The sequence below is a fragment of the Palaemon carinicauda genome, chromosome 24, assembly GCF_036898095.1.
Source record: "Palaemon carinicauda isolate YSFRI2023 chromosome 24, ASM3689809v2, whole genome shotgun sequence".
NCBI lineage: Eukaryota > Metazoa > Arthropoda > Malacostraca > Decapoda > Palaemonidae > Palaemon > Palaemon carinicauda.
This window is the reverse complement of record NC_090748.1, coordinates 52,985,746-52,999,289: the sequence shown is the minus strand read 5'-3', so window position 1 is coordinate 52,999,289 and position 13,544 is coordinate 52,985,746. Positions and strand designations below refer to the sequence as shown.

Below are 13,544 nucleotides of genomic sequence, written 5' to 3'. Positions count from 1 at the left end.
TAAGTCTTACTCCAAGGATTGGAACTCTCTAGATTCCAATGACCGACCCCTTGAGCACAGTTCTGTCAAAAAGGTCCAAACCATCTTTGGGATGGCTGAGGTCATCCAACACTCTCACATACACCGGTAGCTTTTTATGCAAATAAATTCCACACTGTGATCCTTCTCCCATTCACTTAAGTAGTGAATTGTAACAAAGGTGGAAATATCCATGCCACTGAAACAAGGACATATTACAAAAAGAGTTTGAATACCAAGATCAAAGACAACTTCTACATCTAGGAAGTGGCCAAAGTAAAATTGCAAAAAAAAAAAAAAAAAGAACAATAGTGTAGAGGGAAATTTACAGTAAAATTGGGGGAAAGGTTTCCATAAGTTCAAGAGCCCTCTTGCACATCAAAAGGCTTCCACATGAAAAATATATTCCATGTTGGTGCTGAGTGACTTCATTAATGGATTTTCACAGCTAGATGACAGTAAGGGCCAAAAGGAGGCTGGAAATACCTCTAAGGAATGCCTACTGTACACTGCTTGAAGATTAACAATGGGACTAGCCTTTACAGTAGAAAAACACTCGTGCTCTGCCTGAAGGTACAAGAGATGAGATAGATATCCGGTATGCACAGGAATTAATGTTCTTTATTCTATGACCACACAGGAATGGCTAACATAAATTGATGAGCCTTGTGTTACCACAAATTCAATGTTTCAAAATCATTTTTTTTTTAGTATGATAAAGCATGTACTGTATCTAGACTCAAAAAGATCACCTTAATCTTACCTTATTGAATACTGCAAATGGATACTCTTTGGCTTCATCACATGTACGGCGCCAATGATATAAAACAGCATTATCTTTTCGTGCTGGATTCGTAAACTGCATCCACTTCCATGGCCTTACTTTTTTCATGCCCAACTTTGCCTTCACACTTTTGTAACCCTGACCTGCATGTAAAAATCAGAAAACCTGTACTTCAACATAGTTTAAAAAAAATATGAAAATTTTCTAGAAAAAAAATCTGTATTTTACATGTAAAATAAGGTAATTGATGGGAAAAAGGAAAAGACATTAGAACATCATATTACTATACATGTAAGAAAAAATGGAGTTTTTATGATAAAACAAAGTTTTATGAATACTTACCTGGCAGTTATATATACATAGCTAATAATCTCTACTTTTGGCAGAATTTTCCTAAACGCGGCAACCGCCTTGTGGTGGTTGGGTGGTTACACCCGTTAAAGGGTGGTACGAGGAATCATTCCCGTTTACTGTTCTTCAGTTCATCTATGCCCGACCTGTCTCCTGAGGGGAGGTGGGTGGGCCTTCGAATGTATATATAACTGCCAGGTAAGTATTCATAAAACTTTGTTTTATCATAAAAACTCCATTTTTATGAATAGAACTTACCTGGCAGTAAACATCGTTGGGGAAACAACCAAAAACGTTGTAGGATAAAAAACACCTTGATTCCTCACCTGCTAAGGTAGCTGACTTCAAAGGTTCCTGCCTCTTGAGTCGCTTTCCCTTAGGAGTGTCAGCCAGGATGTGATCTGCAGTGCTGAAAACACTCAATCGAGTCTGTCAACGGGGTGAGACCAACAATCTGACTAGATTTCAGGACTACCTATTGCCCAATATAAAAAACTGCAACCTTACCAAAACCAACCACCTAACCTTGCAAAGTAGATAAAAATTATCTAACTAGACTGAGGTGACTGTACACAAGTCGACGTTCTCAGACAACCATTAAAAACACCAACCCACACACAGGTATACAAAACTAAGGTTGAGGGGAGGTAGTAACTCCTTTGCCTAATACAGAAGCCGTAGCTACGTATGGGCTCAAGGTATAGCATTTCTCATAATCCACTATCACCTCTCTGAGGTAATGAGAGGCGAACAGAGTTGCTCCTCCAGAATGTCGCATCCATAATTTGTCTGACCGACATGTTCTTGCGGTAAGCAAGCGAGGTCGCAATGGCTCTCACTTCGTGAGCCTGCACTTTTAAAAGTCCGAAGTGTTCCTCCTCACACAAGAGATGCGCTTCTCTTATAACTTCCCTCAGGAAAAAAGACAAAGCGTCCTTGAAAAGGGGCTTCTGAGGATCTTTCACAGAACACCACAAGGAGCTAGAAGAGCCTCTCACATTTTTTGTGCGAGACAAGTAGGCCTTGAGGGCTCGTACTGGATAGAGGACCCTCTCTTGCTCTTGACCCACTAGGTTAGTCAAGTTAGGAATCTCAAAGGTCCTTGGCCAGGGCTTTGAAGGGTTCTCGTTCTTGGCGAGGAAGTCTATTCTTAAGGCACAAACTGCCCCATTCAGATTGAAGCCTACCTGCTTTTCAATTGCATGGACTTCACTGACTCTTTTAGCTGTTGCTAAGGCCAAAAGGAAGAGGGTTTTATTCGTAACTTCCCTAAGAGGAGCTTGTGAGATGGGCTCAAATCTCTTGGTGCACAGAAATTTAAGAACCACATCAAGGTTCCAAGAAAGGGGCTTTAACTGAACCTGTTTGGTTGTCTCAAAAGACTTCAAGAGGTCATGTAAGTCCTTATCGTGAGACAAGTCCAAGCCTCTATGACGAGAGACTGAAGCGAGCATACTTTTGTACCCCTTGATTGTGGACACAGCCAGCTTAGCATCCTGCCTGAGGTACAACAAGAAATCAGCAATCTGGCTCACAGAGGTAGTGGATGAGGAAATCTTGTGCTTCCTACACCAAGCCCTAAAAGTCTCCCACTTGGACTGGTAGACCCTCTGTGAAGAGACCCTCCTCGCTCTGGCGATAGCTTTCGTAGCTTGCGCTGAAAATCCTCTAGATCTGACGAGCTTCTCGATAGTCTGAAGGCAGTCAGATTGAGAGCGAGGGGGTTTTGATGATACCTCTCAAAGTGGGGTTGTCTGAGCAGCTTTGGACTTGCAGGAAGGCTTCTTGGAAAGTCCATCAACAAGTCCACTACCTCCGTGAACCAATCCCTCATCGGCCAGAAGGGAGCTACCGGGATCATTCGTCCCGAATCGAGGAGAGCGAATTTCCTGACTACCAGATTGATGATCTTGAACGGGGGAAAGGCATATGTGTCCATCCTCGTCCAATCCATCAAAAAGGCGTCCACCGATATTGCCTCCTTGTCCGGAACCAGGGAGCAACAGTTGGGGATCCTCTTGGTTAAGTTGGAGGCAAAAAGATCGATGAGGGGTCTCCCCCACAGCCTCCAGAGACTCTGACAGACCTGTTGGTTGAGGGTCCATTCTGTGGGAAGGACCTGCCCTTTCCTGCTTAGCATGTCCGCCCTCACACTTCTCTGTCCCTGTACAAACCTCGTCAGCAGATCTATCTTGTTCTCCTTCGCCCAAAGAAGGAGCTCCCTTGCTGTTTCGAACAGAGACAGAGAGTGAATCCCCCCTTGCTTTCTGATGTAAGCAAGAGCTGTGGTGTTGTCTGAGTTGACCTCCACAATCTTCCCAGACACCGAGTCTTTGAAGGCCTTTAGCCCCAGAAAAAATGGCCATCAGCTCCTTGTTGTTGATGTGCCATTCCAGCTGATTTCCTTCCCAATAGCCTGAGACCTCCTTGCTTCCTAGTGTTGCCCCCCATCCTGACTCCGATGCGTCTGAAAACGACACTAGGTCTGGGTTCTTCTTGTGTAAGGAGATCCCTTCCCCTAACAAGGCTGGATCCAGCCACCACTTAGGAAGATTCTTGACTTCTGCTGGAATGGGGAAGGAAAAGGAGTCTTCCTGCGTCTTTCTGTTCCACGTTTTCGAAAGAAAGTGCTGTAGAGGCCTTAGATGGAGTCTCCCCAGAGAGACAAACTGTTCGAGGGAGGATCGAGTTCCCAGCAAACTCATCCACTCCTTCGCTGAGCACCTCTTCTTGTCCAGGAAACTTCTGACTTTTTCGAGACACTTGGTCTGTCTTTCCTGTGAGGGAGAATCCCGAAAAAGAACTGAATTCAGAACTATCCCCAAATAGAGAATAGTCTGATTCGGCTTGATCTGAGACTTCTCCCTGTTGATGACCAGGCCTAGATCTTGAGCCATCATAAAAGTCTTTCGTAAATCCTCCAGACATTTTTCCCTCGATCGTGAACGAATCAGCCAATCGTCCAGATAGAAGGATATCCTTATTCCCTCTTGATGCAGCCAGCCTGACACATTCGCCATTATCCTGGTGAAGACTTGAGGAGCCGTGCTGAGACCGAAGCAAAGAGCTCTGAATTGGAAGCACTTGCCATGCATTACAAATCTCAGGTACTTCCTTAAAGTCGGATGGATGGGGACGTGGAAATACGCGTCCTGCAAGTCGAGGGACACCATCCAGTCCCCTGGACGTACTGATGCCAGCACAGACTGAGTCTATTAGGGCCTTTTGTTTCCCCGGATCTGTGTACCGGGCTATTAAGGCCAGCGGAGCATCTGCGAGAGGAGGTTTCTTCAGAAAGGGGATCTTGTATCCTTCCTTGATGACTGAGAGGGACCAGGTGTCCGCCCCTCTCCTCTTCCAAGACTGCCAAAACCTGACAGTCTTGCGCCCACTGTCTGGAGGAGACGAACTTCATTTTCTGGAGCGAGGTCTGAACGAACCCCTGGTAGATCTTGGTCCTGACTCTTGCCTTCTTCCTCTAAAATCTGGTCTTGAAGAAGTCCTGCCCCGAAAGGGCTGCTGGAATTTCTTTTCCTCTCGTTTCGAAGAAGAAGGAGTGGTTGCCAAGGGCTTACGAGCTGAACGAGATAATAGGTCTTGGGTGGCTTTTTGGGCCAGCGAAAGCGTAATGTCTCTAACCAGGGACTCGGGAAAAAGATGTTGAGACAGGGGGGCGTAAAGAAGCTTAGACTTCTGCGCAATGGTAACAGACCTTGAAGTAAAAGAGCAAAGCAGGGCTCTCTTCTTTAGGATCCCAGCTGAGAACAGCGCAGCCAACTCATTCGCCCCATCTCTGAGGGCCTTGTCCATACAGGACATAATACTGGTAAGGTCCTGAGTTCCTTCCATCTGGTCAGTTTTCCTTGCCAGAGTCCCTAGCGACCAGTCTAGAAAACTAAAAACCTCAAAGGCTCTAAAAATACCTTTGACGAGATGATCGACGAGATGATCCAGCTCCGACATTGACCACATGACCTTGGCTGAGTTGAGAGCATGCCTTCTAGCCGAGTCCACTAAGCCAGAGAAGTCACCCTTGGAGGAGGAAGGCACCCCCAGACCCAAAGGTTCCCCAGTTTCATACCACATACCAGCTTTTGAAGCAAGACGAGCTGGTGGAAACGAGAAGGAAGTCTTAACTGCTTGTCTCCGCTCCTTCATCCAGTCATCAATCTTTGCAAGAGCCTTCTTTGCGGAAATCGACAGTTTCATCTTGATGAAGGCCGACTGTTTCTTGGCCTTCTTTCTGTTAAATTGGGATTGAGGAGATTGAGGGGCAGCAGGTTGGAATTCCTCTCCAAAAAGTTCAAGAAGGGAGCGAGAGAGAACTTTGTAATCTCCAGCAGCGTCGGCAGGTTTATCATCGTCATCAGAGACCCCTTCGAGGTCCTGATCCACATCTGCAACATTCCTCGAACGAGAAGAAGGCTCCTTAGAATCCGACAATGCCAAATCAAAGGAATCGTCCTGCAAAAGATGGCTTGCATCCTGGCGCCCAGCGTTAGAATAGTCCTTGGAACGAGAGGCAGTATCGTAGTGAAGAAGCAGGCTGGTATCGTCCTGGTATCGTCCTGGCATCGAGAACGAGAGGCAGTATCGTCCTGGCGTCGTGAGCGATAGGCGGTATCGTCCTGGCATCGTCAACGAGAGGCGGTATCGTCCTGACGTCGCGAACGAGAGGCGGTATCGTCCTGCGTCGAGAACGAGGGGCGGTATCGTCCTGGCGTCATGAACGAGAGGCGGTATCGTCCCGGCGTCGTGAACGAGAGGCGGTATCGTCCTGGCATCGTGAACGAGAGGCGGTATCGTCCTGACGTCGCGAACGAGAGGCGGTATCGTCCTGCGTCGAGAACGAGGGGCGGTATCGTCCTGGCGTCATGAACGAGAGGCGGTATCGTCCCGGCGTCGTGAACGAGAGGCGGTATCGTCCCGGCGTCGTGAACGAGAGGCGTTATCGTCCTGGCGTCGTGAACGAGAGGCGGTATCGGCCTGGTGTCGTGAACGAGAGGCGGTATCGTCCTGGCATCGAGAACGAGAGGCAGAATCGTCCTGGCATCGAGAACGAGAGGCAGTATCGTCCTGGCATCGAGAACGAGAGATAGTATCGTCCTGGTATCGAGAATGAGAAACCGTATCGTCCTGGTATCGAGAAGAAGTATCACCTTGCGAAAGCGCACAGTCATCATCCTGGCGCAGAGAGAGAGAGAAGTTATCTTAGGAGAAGAACTCCGTTCTCTCTTAGAAGTAGACTTCTTAATAGGCAACGAGTCGTCTTTACGTCTATCAGACTGGGCGTGAGGGCGGCTAAATGCTTGCACTAACGTAAAAAGTTGTTCCTGCATGACAGACATAAAGGATTTAGCAACATCAGCTGGGTCTTGCAGTCCCGAAGGGGAGGGTTGACGAATAACACTCGTAGAAGGGGGAGGATCTTCGGCTTTAAAATCCTGACTTGCAGGCTTAGGCTTTGTCCTTTTCACAGGCACGGAGTCGAAATCGTCCTCTGACGGACAAGATTCATAGCTGCTAGAACCGGGAGAGAAAGAACGAGACAGTTCGTCGCGGTTCCATCTCCTTTTTGTAGGTCTTGACGCTTCAAACTTCCATTTACGTCTGGGAGAATTCGGAGAAGAAATTAGCACATCTGACACGTCTTTTCCGTGACGGTCAAGAACAGCCTGGGAATCGGCAACAGGACTGTCTAAGGCGACGGCTGACCGAGGGTACGTACCTCTCACTCCCTTTCGGTTGTCGACGTACCTTCTCCCTTGGTCCTGGGAGCTTGGTAGAGGTCTAGGCCTAGGGTAATGACAGGTTCGGTCAGTCGCCACCTCCACTGCACTAACACAAGCACTTTCACTATTCTTACCTTCAAAGGCCGCAAGTTGTTCTTTAATGGCCTTCAACTGGGCAGCCAAACTAGCGTACCGAGGGTCATCCGCAGATACGGATCCTGTAGGAGGGGCAGGAGTTACTAACTCAAGGGAAGGATCAACTTCCAAAGAGGAATCAATTATAGGTTCAAAAGATAAATCTACACTAAGTTCGTCTTCCTTTCCACTAACAGACTTAGATTTAGACCTAGAAGCTCTCCTAACTCTATCGAGCTCTAGTTTACGCACATAGCGCTTCATAATCAACCAATCCTTTTTATCCAAAACTTTACATTCCCCGCACCTATTATTAAGGGCACATTCAAAACCCCTACAATTCAAACACACAGTGTGAGGGTCTACCGCCATTTTCGGTAGTCTCACCTTACATTCTTCATTCTCACAGACACAGAAATGACTTTTTTCACTCATAATGATAACAGCAAAAAAGCAAAGAAATAACAAAATCCCGATTGCCAAAACCCAAAATCAGTGTACTTCACCAAATAGCAGACTGGAACAGCAAAAACAGGGGAAGCAAAGAAAAATTCTTAATGACGGACCAACGTGTTAGCGATCCGCCCGGCAGAGATGAACTGAAGAACAGTAAATGGGAATGATTCCTCGTACCCCCCTTTAACGGGTGTAACCACCCAACCACCACAAGGCGGTTGCCGCGTTTAGAAAAATTATGCCGAAAGTAGAGATTATTAGCTATGTATATATAACTGCCAGGTAAGTTCTATTCTTAAAATTATGTATTTATGAGGTACTGTAATAATTTTTTTGCCACCAGGCAATCTTTCTGGGAGTGATAGATATCATTTCACTGAGCTAGGAAAATAAATATACTACCTGGTTGGGATCTATCACTTTAAAGTTTTATCAAGGCAAACTACTGATCACACCAATACACAAAAGCCTTCTCTGTCACTTTTTTGTGCTCTCTTCATCCTCTGACAATAATACATACATACATATACCAAAGGCACAGAAAAAGAGCAACACAGACACAAGAGAAATCTAAAATCATGTAAGAAAAAGAAACAGACATGCACAAAACATATAGTGAGAATAGACAGATAATAGATGGACACTAAGAATAACAAAACGGGTCCCTAGAGATTGTAAAAGAAGCTGGGGAAGGAAGAGAAGACGTTAGATTGAGAAGCTAAGAAAATTTGCGGGTATAGACTTGCATATAGAAAGACCATACACAGACGCAATTGGAAGGACATGACTGAGGCCATCGTCCTGACAATAATACCCACTGTAAATGCACATTACAGTATATCTCTTCTGAAAACATTCTTAAAAAGATAAAAAGCCCTAAATCCATACACAAACTTTGGTAAGACCATAATAAGGTACACTAATACCCTGCCCTACATCATTAACTGGTTCCAAGATTTTCTCAAGTTGAAAATGCTCCTATAATTTGCTGCATTTGTTCCCCATAATGACACAGTATACAGTATAGTGAAATACTTATAACATGCTATCATTTTTATACAGCGTAGAATATCAAAGATTATTTTTATCAAAATCTGATAGAATATTATAAAATATATAATATCAACACATTAACAATGGTAACTTTACCTTAAATTTGGTATCTCATTTACTTGCTGGACATTAAAAATGATAAAGTTGGAAGTGACGAACTATTTGTTGCAGGTGTTTTATGACCATAGCCTCAATGCTGGTGACGTTGGCTCTTTCAAGAACTGCTGTATTAGACACAGTAATTCCATTTGATTTTCACTATTGCTCTCAGTTTTTTTCTGGTGGAATTGTTCCAGTTTTTTTAGGTCCCTACTATAAAAGGGTCCAAGTCTCACATAGGATAGTTACTATAATGGTGCTATATACCATCACCTTTGTATAGGTAGTTAGGTCTTTGTTCACAAACACCCTGGTGGATAGTCTCCCATAGGCAGTGTAGCCAGCTTATAACATGTTTTCAATCTATTTGGAGGCAGTGCTCTGGGTGGAAAGAATGCTTCCCGGGAATGGGAAGTGTTCGATGCATTTAATGGTGGTTCCATCCATGGTGATGTTAGTTACTGGTGTATGTTTCCCTGGTCTTGAATGGCCCAATATCTTATTTTGGACTTGTTAACTGTTTGGCCAAAACACATGTAGGCAGCATGGAAATTATTCACTGATACTTGAAGTTCTGCTTGGGTGTGGGCTACAGCAGCATTGTCATCTGCATACTGTACTGGTGATGTGCTGGGATTTGATTCTGGCCAGTTTGAAAATTCCTCCATCTAATCTGTATTTTATCTCAACCCTTGGGTTGTTGTGGGGTACAGTACTTCATATAGCATGGCAGCTAAATATAAAGAGAAAAGGGTCGGCACCAATACACATCTTTGTTTTAGTCCACAGTGTGGGTGATGGTGGTGATATGGTTTTATGTGAGGTTTTTTGGCTAACACCTGATATTGACGGCAGTAGTTCTTCGGTGGCATGATGAGGTGACGACTCTATAGCCTATCGTTTCTCGACTTACAATGAGCTGACCTAAAGTTTACTGGACAGAGTTCTTCCTATATTCGTCGACAATTTTCACACATGGAATGAACAAATCTTCAACGATATTCAAAATTTTAGCAGTGTTGGGCTATAAGATCCTGGTACTGAAAGATTACCTTACACTTAGATGAATGATAAAAGCATACACCATATCTTTTAACTTGTAAGTTGCTTGATCCTGAATCAGGGAAACATGGTATTTTTATTTTAAAATAAATCTTTAAATATACTTACCTGGTAGTTACATATATATAGCTTAATCCCGCCAATTCGTCGCACGCACGGCAGAAATTCAAAATTTGCGGCAATCGCCGACAGGTGAGCAGGTGGTCATACCTGTGCGCCATCTAACCAGGTGCCTGGAACCATTCCCATAAGTCCTCAGAAATTCCATGCCCCTGTTTTCAGAGGGGAGGAGGGAGGGACCTTTTATATATGTTACTACCAGGTAAGTATATTTAAAAATTTATTTTAAATAAAAATACCATTTTTAAATATGTAACTTCCCTGGTAGTTACATATATATAGCTAATTGACACCATTGGTGGTAGGTAGAAAACCGCAACATCATCGGGAATTCGTAGAATTATTAATCGCTACAAATTAGCTGTATCAATAATCTGGTTCCTACCTGATAAGGAAGCTGGCTTTATAGTTTTTTAGCCTCATCTGCCTGCATTCCTTGAGAGACCCAGCGATCCACCCAAGGAGCGGTAAAAAGTTTCTGTAGGGCTGTCACACGGTCCTCGACCTTAAAATGACTAGACCACCAACATTGCTATCTTGGCATACCTGATAAAGAAGCTGGCTTCATAGTTTTCCTGCCTCATTTGCCTGCATTCCTTGAGAGACCCAGCAATCCACTCAGGGGGCTGTAGAAAGTCTCTGTGGGGCTGTCACACGGTCCTTGACCTTAACATGACTAGACCAGTAACCTTGCTATCCTGGCATAGCCATGGACAATGATCTGACCACCTGACCCATTAACACACTAAAAACACATTCCATAAAACCTAACTTAGACTTGCATCCCAGGTTGTGGAAGGTTGCAGCAACCTTCACAGATGACCTATGAGAACAAGTTCAAGAAAAGGTAAGGGTATAAACAAGGTTATAGGTTAGAGGCAGTAGTACCTTCTCCAAGTACGGCGCCGGAGGCAATGTACGGACCCAGGGAACAACAATCCTCATATTGGGTCTATACCTATTTAGGTAACAATCTGCAAAGATTGATTTGCTTCGCCAGAATGTCACTAATGCTTTTATAGACTTGTTGTGTCTATGAGCTATCGAAGTTGCCACAGCTTTTTACTTTGTGTGCTTTGACTTTGAGGCATAGGAAGCTTTTCTCGTCACAGCTCTGGTGAGCTTCCCTTATTAAATCCTTGATAAAGAACGCCAGTGCATTCTTTGACAAGGGTAGCAAAGGCTTCTTTACCGAGCACCAGAGGTTATCTGCCTGTCCTCTCAGGTTTCTAGTCCTCTGCAGATAAAATCTTTAGGGCTCTTAATGGACAAAGGCCTTTCTCCTTTTCCCGTCCTACTAAATGAGATAACCCTGGAATGGTAAAGGATCTGGGCCATGGTTGCGAAGGATTCTCGTTCTTGGCAAGAAAATCTTGTCGTAGAGAGCAGACTGTATTCTCTCCATTGAAGCCCATGTTTTAGCTAATGGCTTGCAATTCTATTCTCTTGGCTGTCGCCAACGCAACCAGGAATAAGCTCTTCTTAGTAAGATCCTTCCATGAAGCCTTGTCAAGAGGTTCAAACCTGCTCGAGGTTAAAAACATCAAGACTACATCCAAATTCCAAGATGGGGTTGGGTTGCCCTTCCTCTTAGCGGTCTCAAAGGATCTTATAAGGTCCGAGAGATCCTTGTCTCCTGACACGTCAATATGTCTGTGACGGAAGACGGAGGCTAGCTTGCTGCGGTATCCCTTGATGGTTGATACTGCTAGTTTCTTTTGTGTTCTTAAATGTAGCAGAAAATCTGCCAATTGAGTAAGAGAGGTATTGGAAGAGGAAATGTTATTAACTCTGCACCATTCTCTGAACACGTCCCACTAGATTGGTAAACCTTAATTGTGGACGTCCTCCTCGTTTCCGCAATTGCTCTTGCAGCTTTCCTCGAAAAGCCCTTCGCTCTTGCCAGTTTTTCCAATAGTCGAAAGGCAGTTAGATGAAAGCGAGGAGATTTGATGGTATCTCTCAATATGTGACTGTCTAAGTAGATCGTTCCGACAAGGTAATGATCTGGGGGTGTCTACTAGCCACTCCAACACTTCTGTGATCCAGGGTGCCATGGGCCAAAACGGAGCTATCATGGTCATGCGGGCTTGTTCGACTCCCTGAACTTCTTCATGACTCTGTCTAGGATCCTGAATGGGGGGAAAGGCGAACGTGTCAAGTCCTTCCCACTCCATGAAGAAGGCATCCACTGCCACTGCTTCCTGGTCTGGGACTGGAAAGCAGTAAACAGGTAACCTCTTGTTCTCTGCGTCTCAAAAGAGGTCTATTGACGGTTCTCCCCACAGATTCCAAAGCCTGCTGCACACCTCGTGAAGCAGGGTCTATTCTGTCGTGAGAACCTGTCTTCCTTTGCTGAGAAGATCAGCTCTGACATCCTTCTCTCCCTCTATGAATCGGGTTATTATTAGAGATATATTGTTCGCTTTTGCCCACAGCAGGAGATCTTGCTGCCTCGTAAAAGGAATCCAAACTAGTGCCTCCCTGTTTTCTGATGTAGGCCAACGCTGTGGTGTTGTCTGTGTTGACCTGTACCAAATTGTTTTGGACCTCCTCCTGAAAGTGTATTAGCGCTAGAAGAATGGCCACCACTTCCTTCACGTTTATGTGCCATTTCTTCTGATGGTCTTCCCATAGACCCGAGATCTCGCCCTTCGCCAGTGTTGTATCCCACCCCACGTCTGATGCGTCTGAATACAACACTAGGTCGGGGTTCTTCTGATGAAGTTCGAAGCCTTCTAGTAACTTGTTGGGGTAGTCCCACCAACTCCACTGATTCCTGATTCCCAGAGGGATCGGAATCCACTTCTCTAGGTCTTGGTCTCTTGTCCAATAACTAGACAGATGGAACTGAAGTGAACGTAGATGTAGTCACTTATAGATCCTCCAGACACTTTCCTACAACCTGGCTCTGATTAGCCAGTCGTCCAGGTACATCGAAAATCGTGCCCCTTCCAGATGTAACCAGAGAGCCACGTTCGATACCCCTCATGTGAAAACGTAAGGGGCCGTGCTTAGTCCAAAACAAAAGTGCTCTGAACTGAAAAGTTTTAGTGTGATGTACAAATTTCAGATATTTCCTGTAGTTCGGGTGAATTGAGTGAAGAAAAATACGCGTCCTTCTATTGACACCATCCAGTCACCTAGTCTGGTGTCTGCTAGGACTGACGCAGATATTTCCATAGCAAACTTGACTTTGCTCACGGACTTGTTCAGTGGACTTACGTCCAGAACGGGTCTCCAATCCCCCGAGTTCTTGGGTACCAGAAAAAGTCTGTTGTAAAATCACTCTGACGAGGGGTCCTCTACCACTTCTATTGCTGCTTTTGACAGCATCTGGTTCACCTGCTCTTGAAGAGCTGCTGCCAGTAGTGGGATACTTGTGTCTGGAGGTTGGGTTCACTTTTTGGGTTTCAGATGCTGTTTGGGGTTACGAGGTTGCCCTCCAGCAGCCATTCTCTGTCCTCTTCTAGAAAGGCCCTCCCACGAAAGGGCTGACACGTGGGAGGAGCTTCCTTCTTCTTCCTGGCTAAAAAGTTAGCCGGAAAAACTTTCCTCGCAGTCCTTGTAATCAGATCTTGCGTTGCTTGTGCGCAAGAGCTGCCGATAAGTCCTTCACTTGCTCTGAAGGGAAAGGGTATTTTGTCAAGGGAGCATACAAGAGCTCTGCTCTCTGAGCGAGAGTCAATCCCGACAACAGGAAAGAAACAGCATAGCTCTTTCTTAATAATGCC

At 45.1% G+C, this 13,544-nt stretch overlaps 1 protein-coding gene across 2 annotated transcripts in view; it reads right to left on the bottom strand.

Moving 5' to 3' along the window:
* Positions 1-751: 751 nt before the first annotated feature.
* DMAP1 (DNA methyltransferase 1 associated protein 1) overlaps positions 752-13,544 on the bottom strand; it is a 240,175-nt gene continuing 227,382 nt past the window's right edge. For both annotated transcript variants that reach the window (XM_068347793.1, XM_068347794.1), the window contains exon 3: positions 752-945. In XM_068347793.1, the coding sequence (XP_068203894.1) occupies positions 767-945 (179 nt within the window). In that variant the 3' untranslated portion in view covers positions 752-766. The remainder of the gene's footprint in view (positions 946-13,544) is intronic.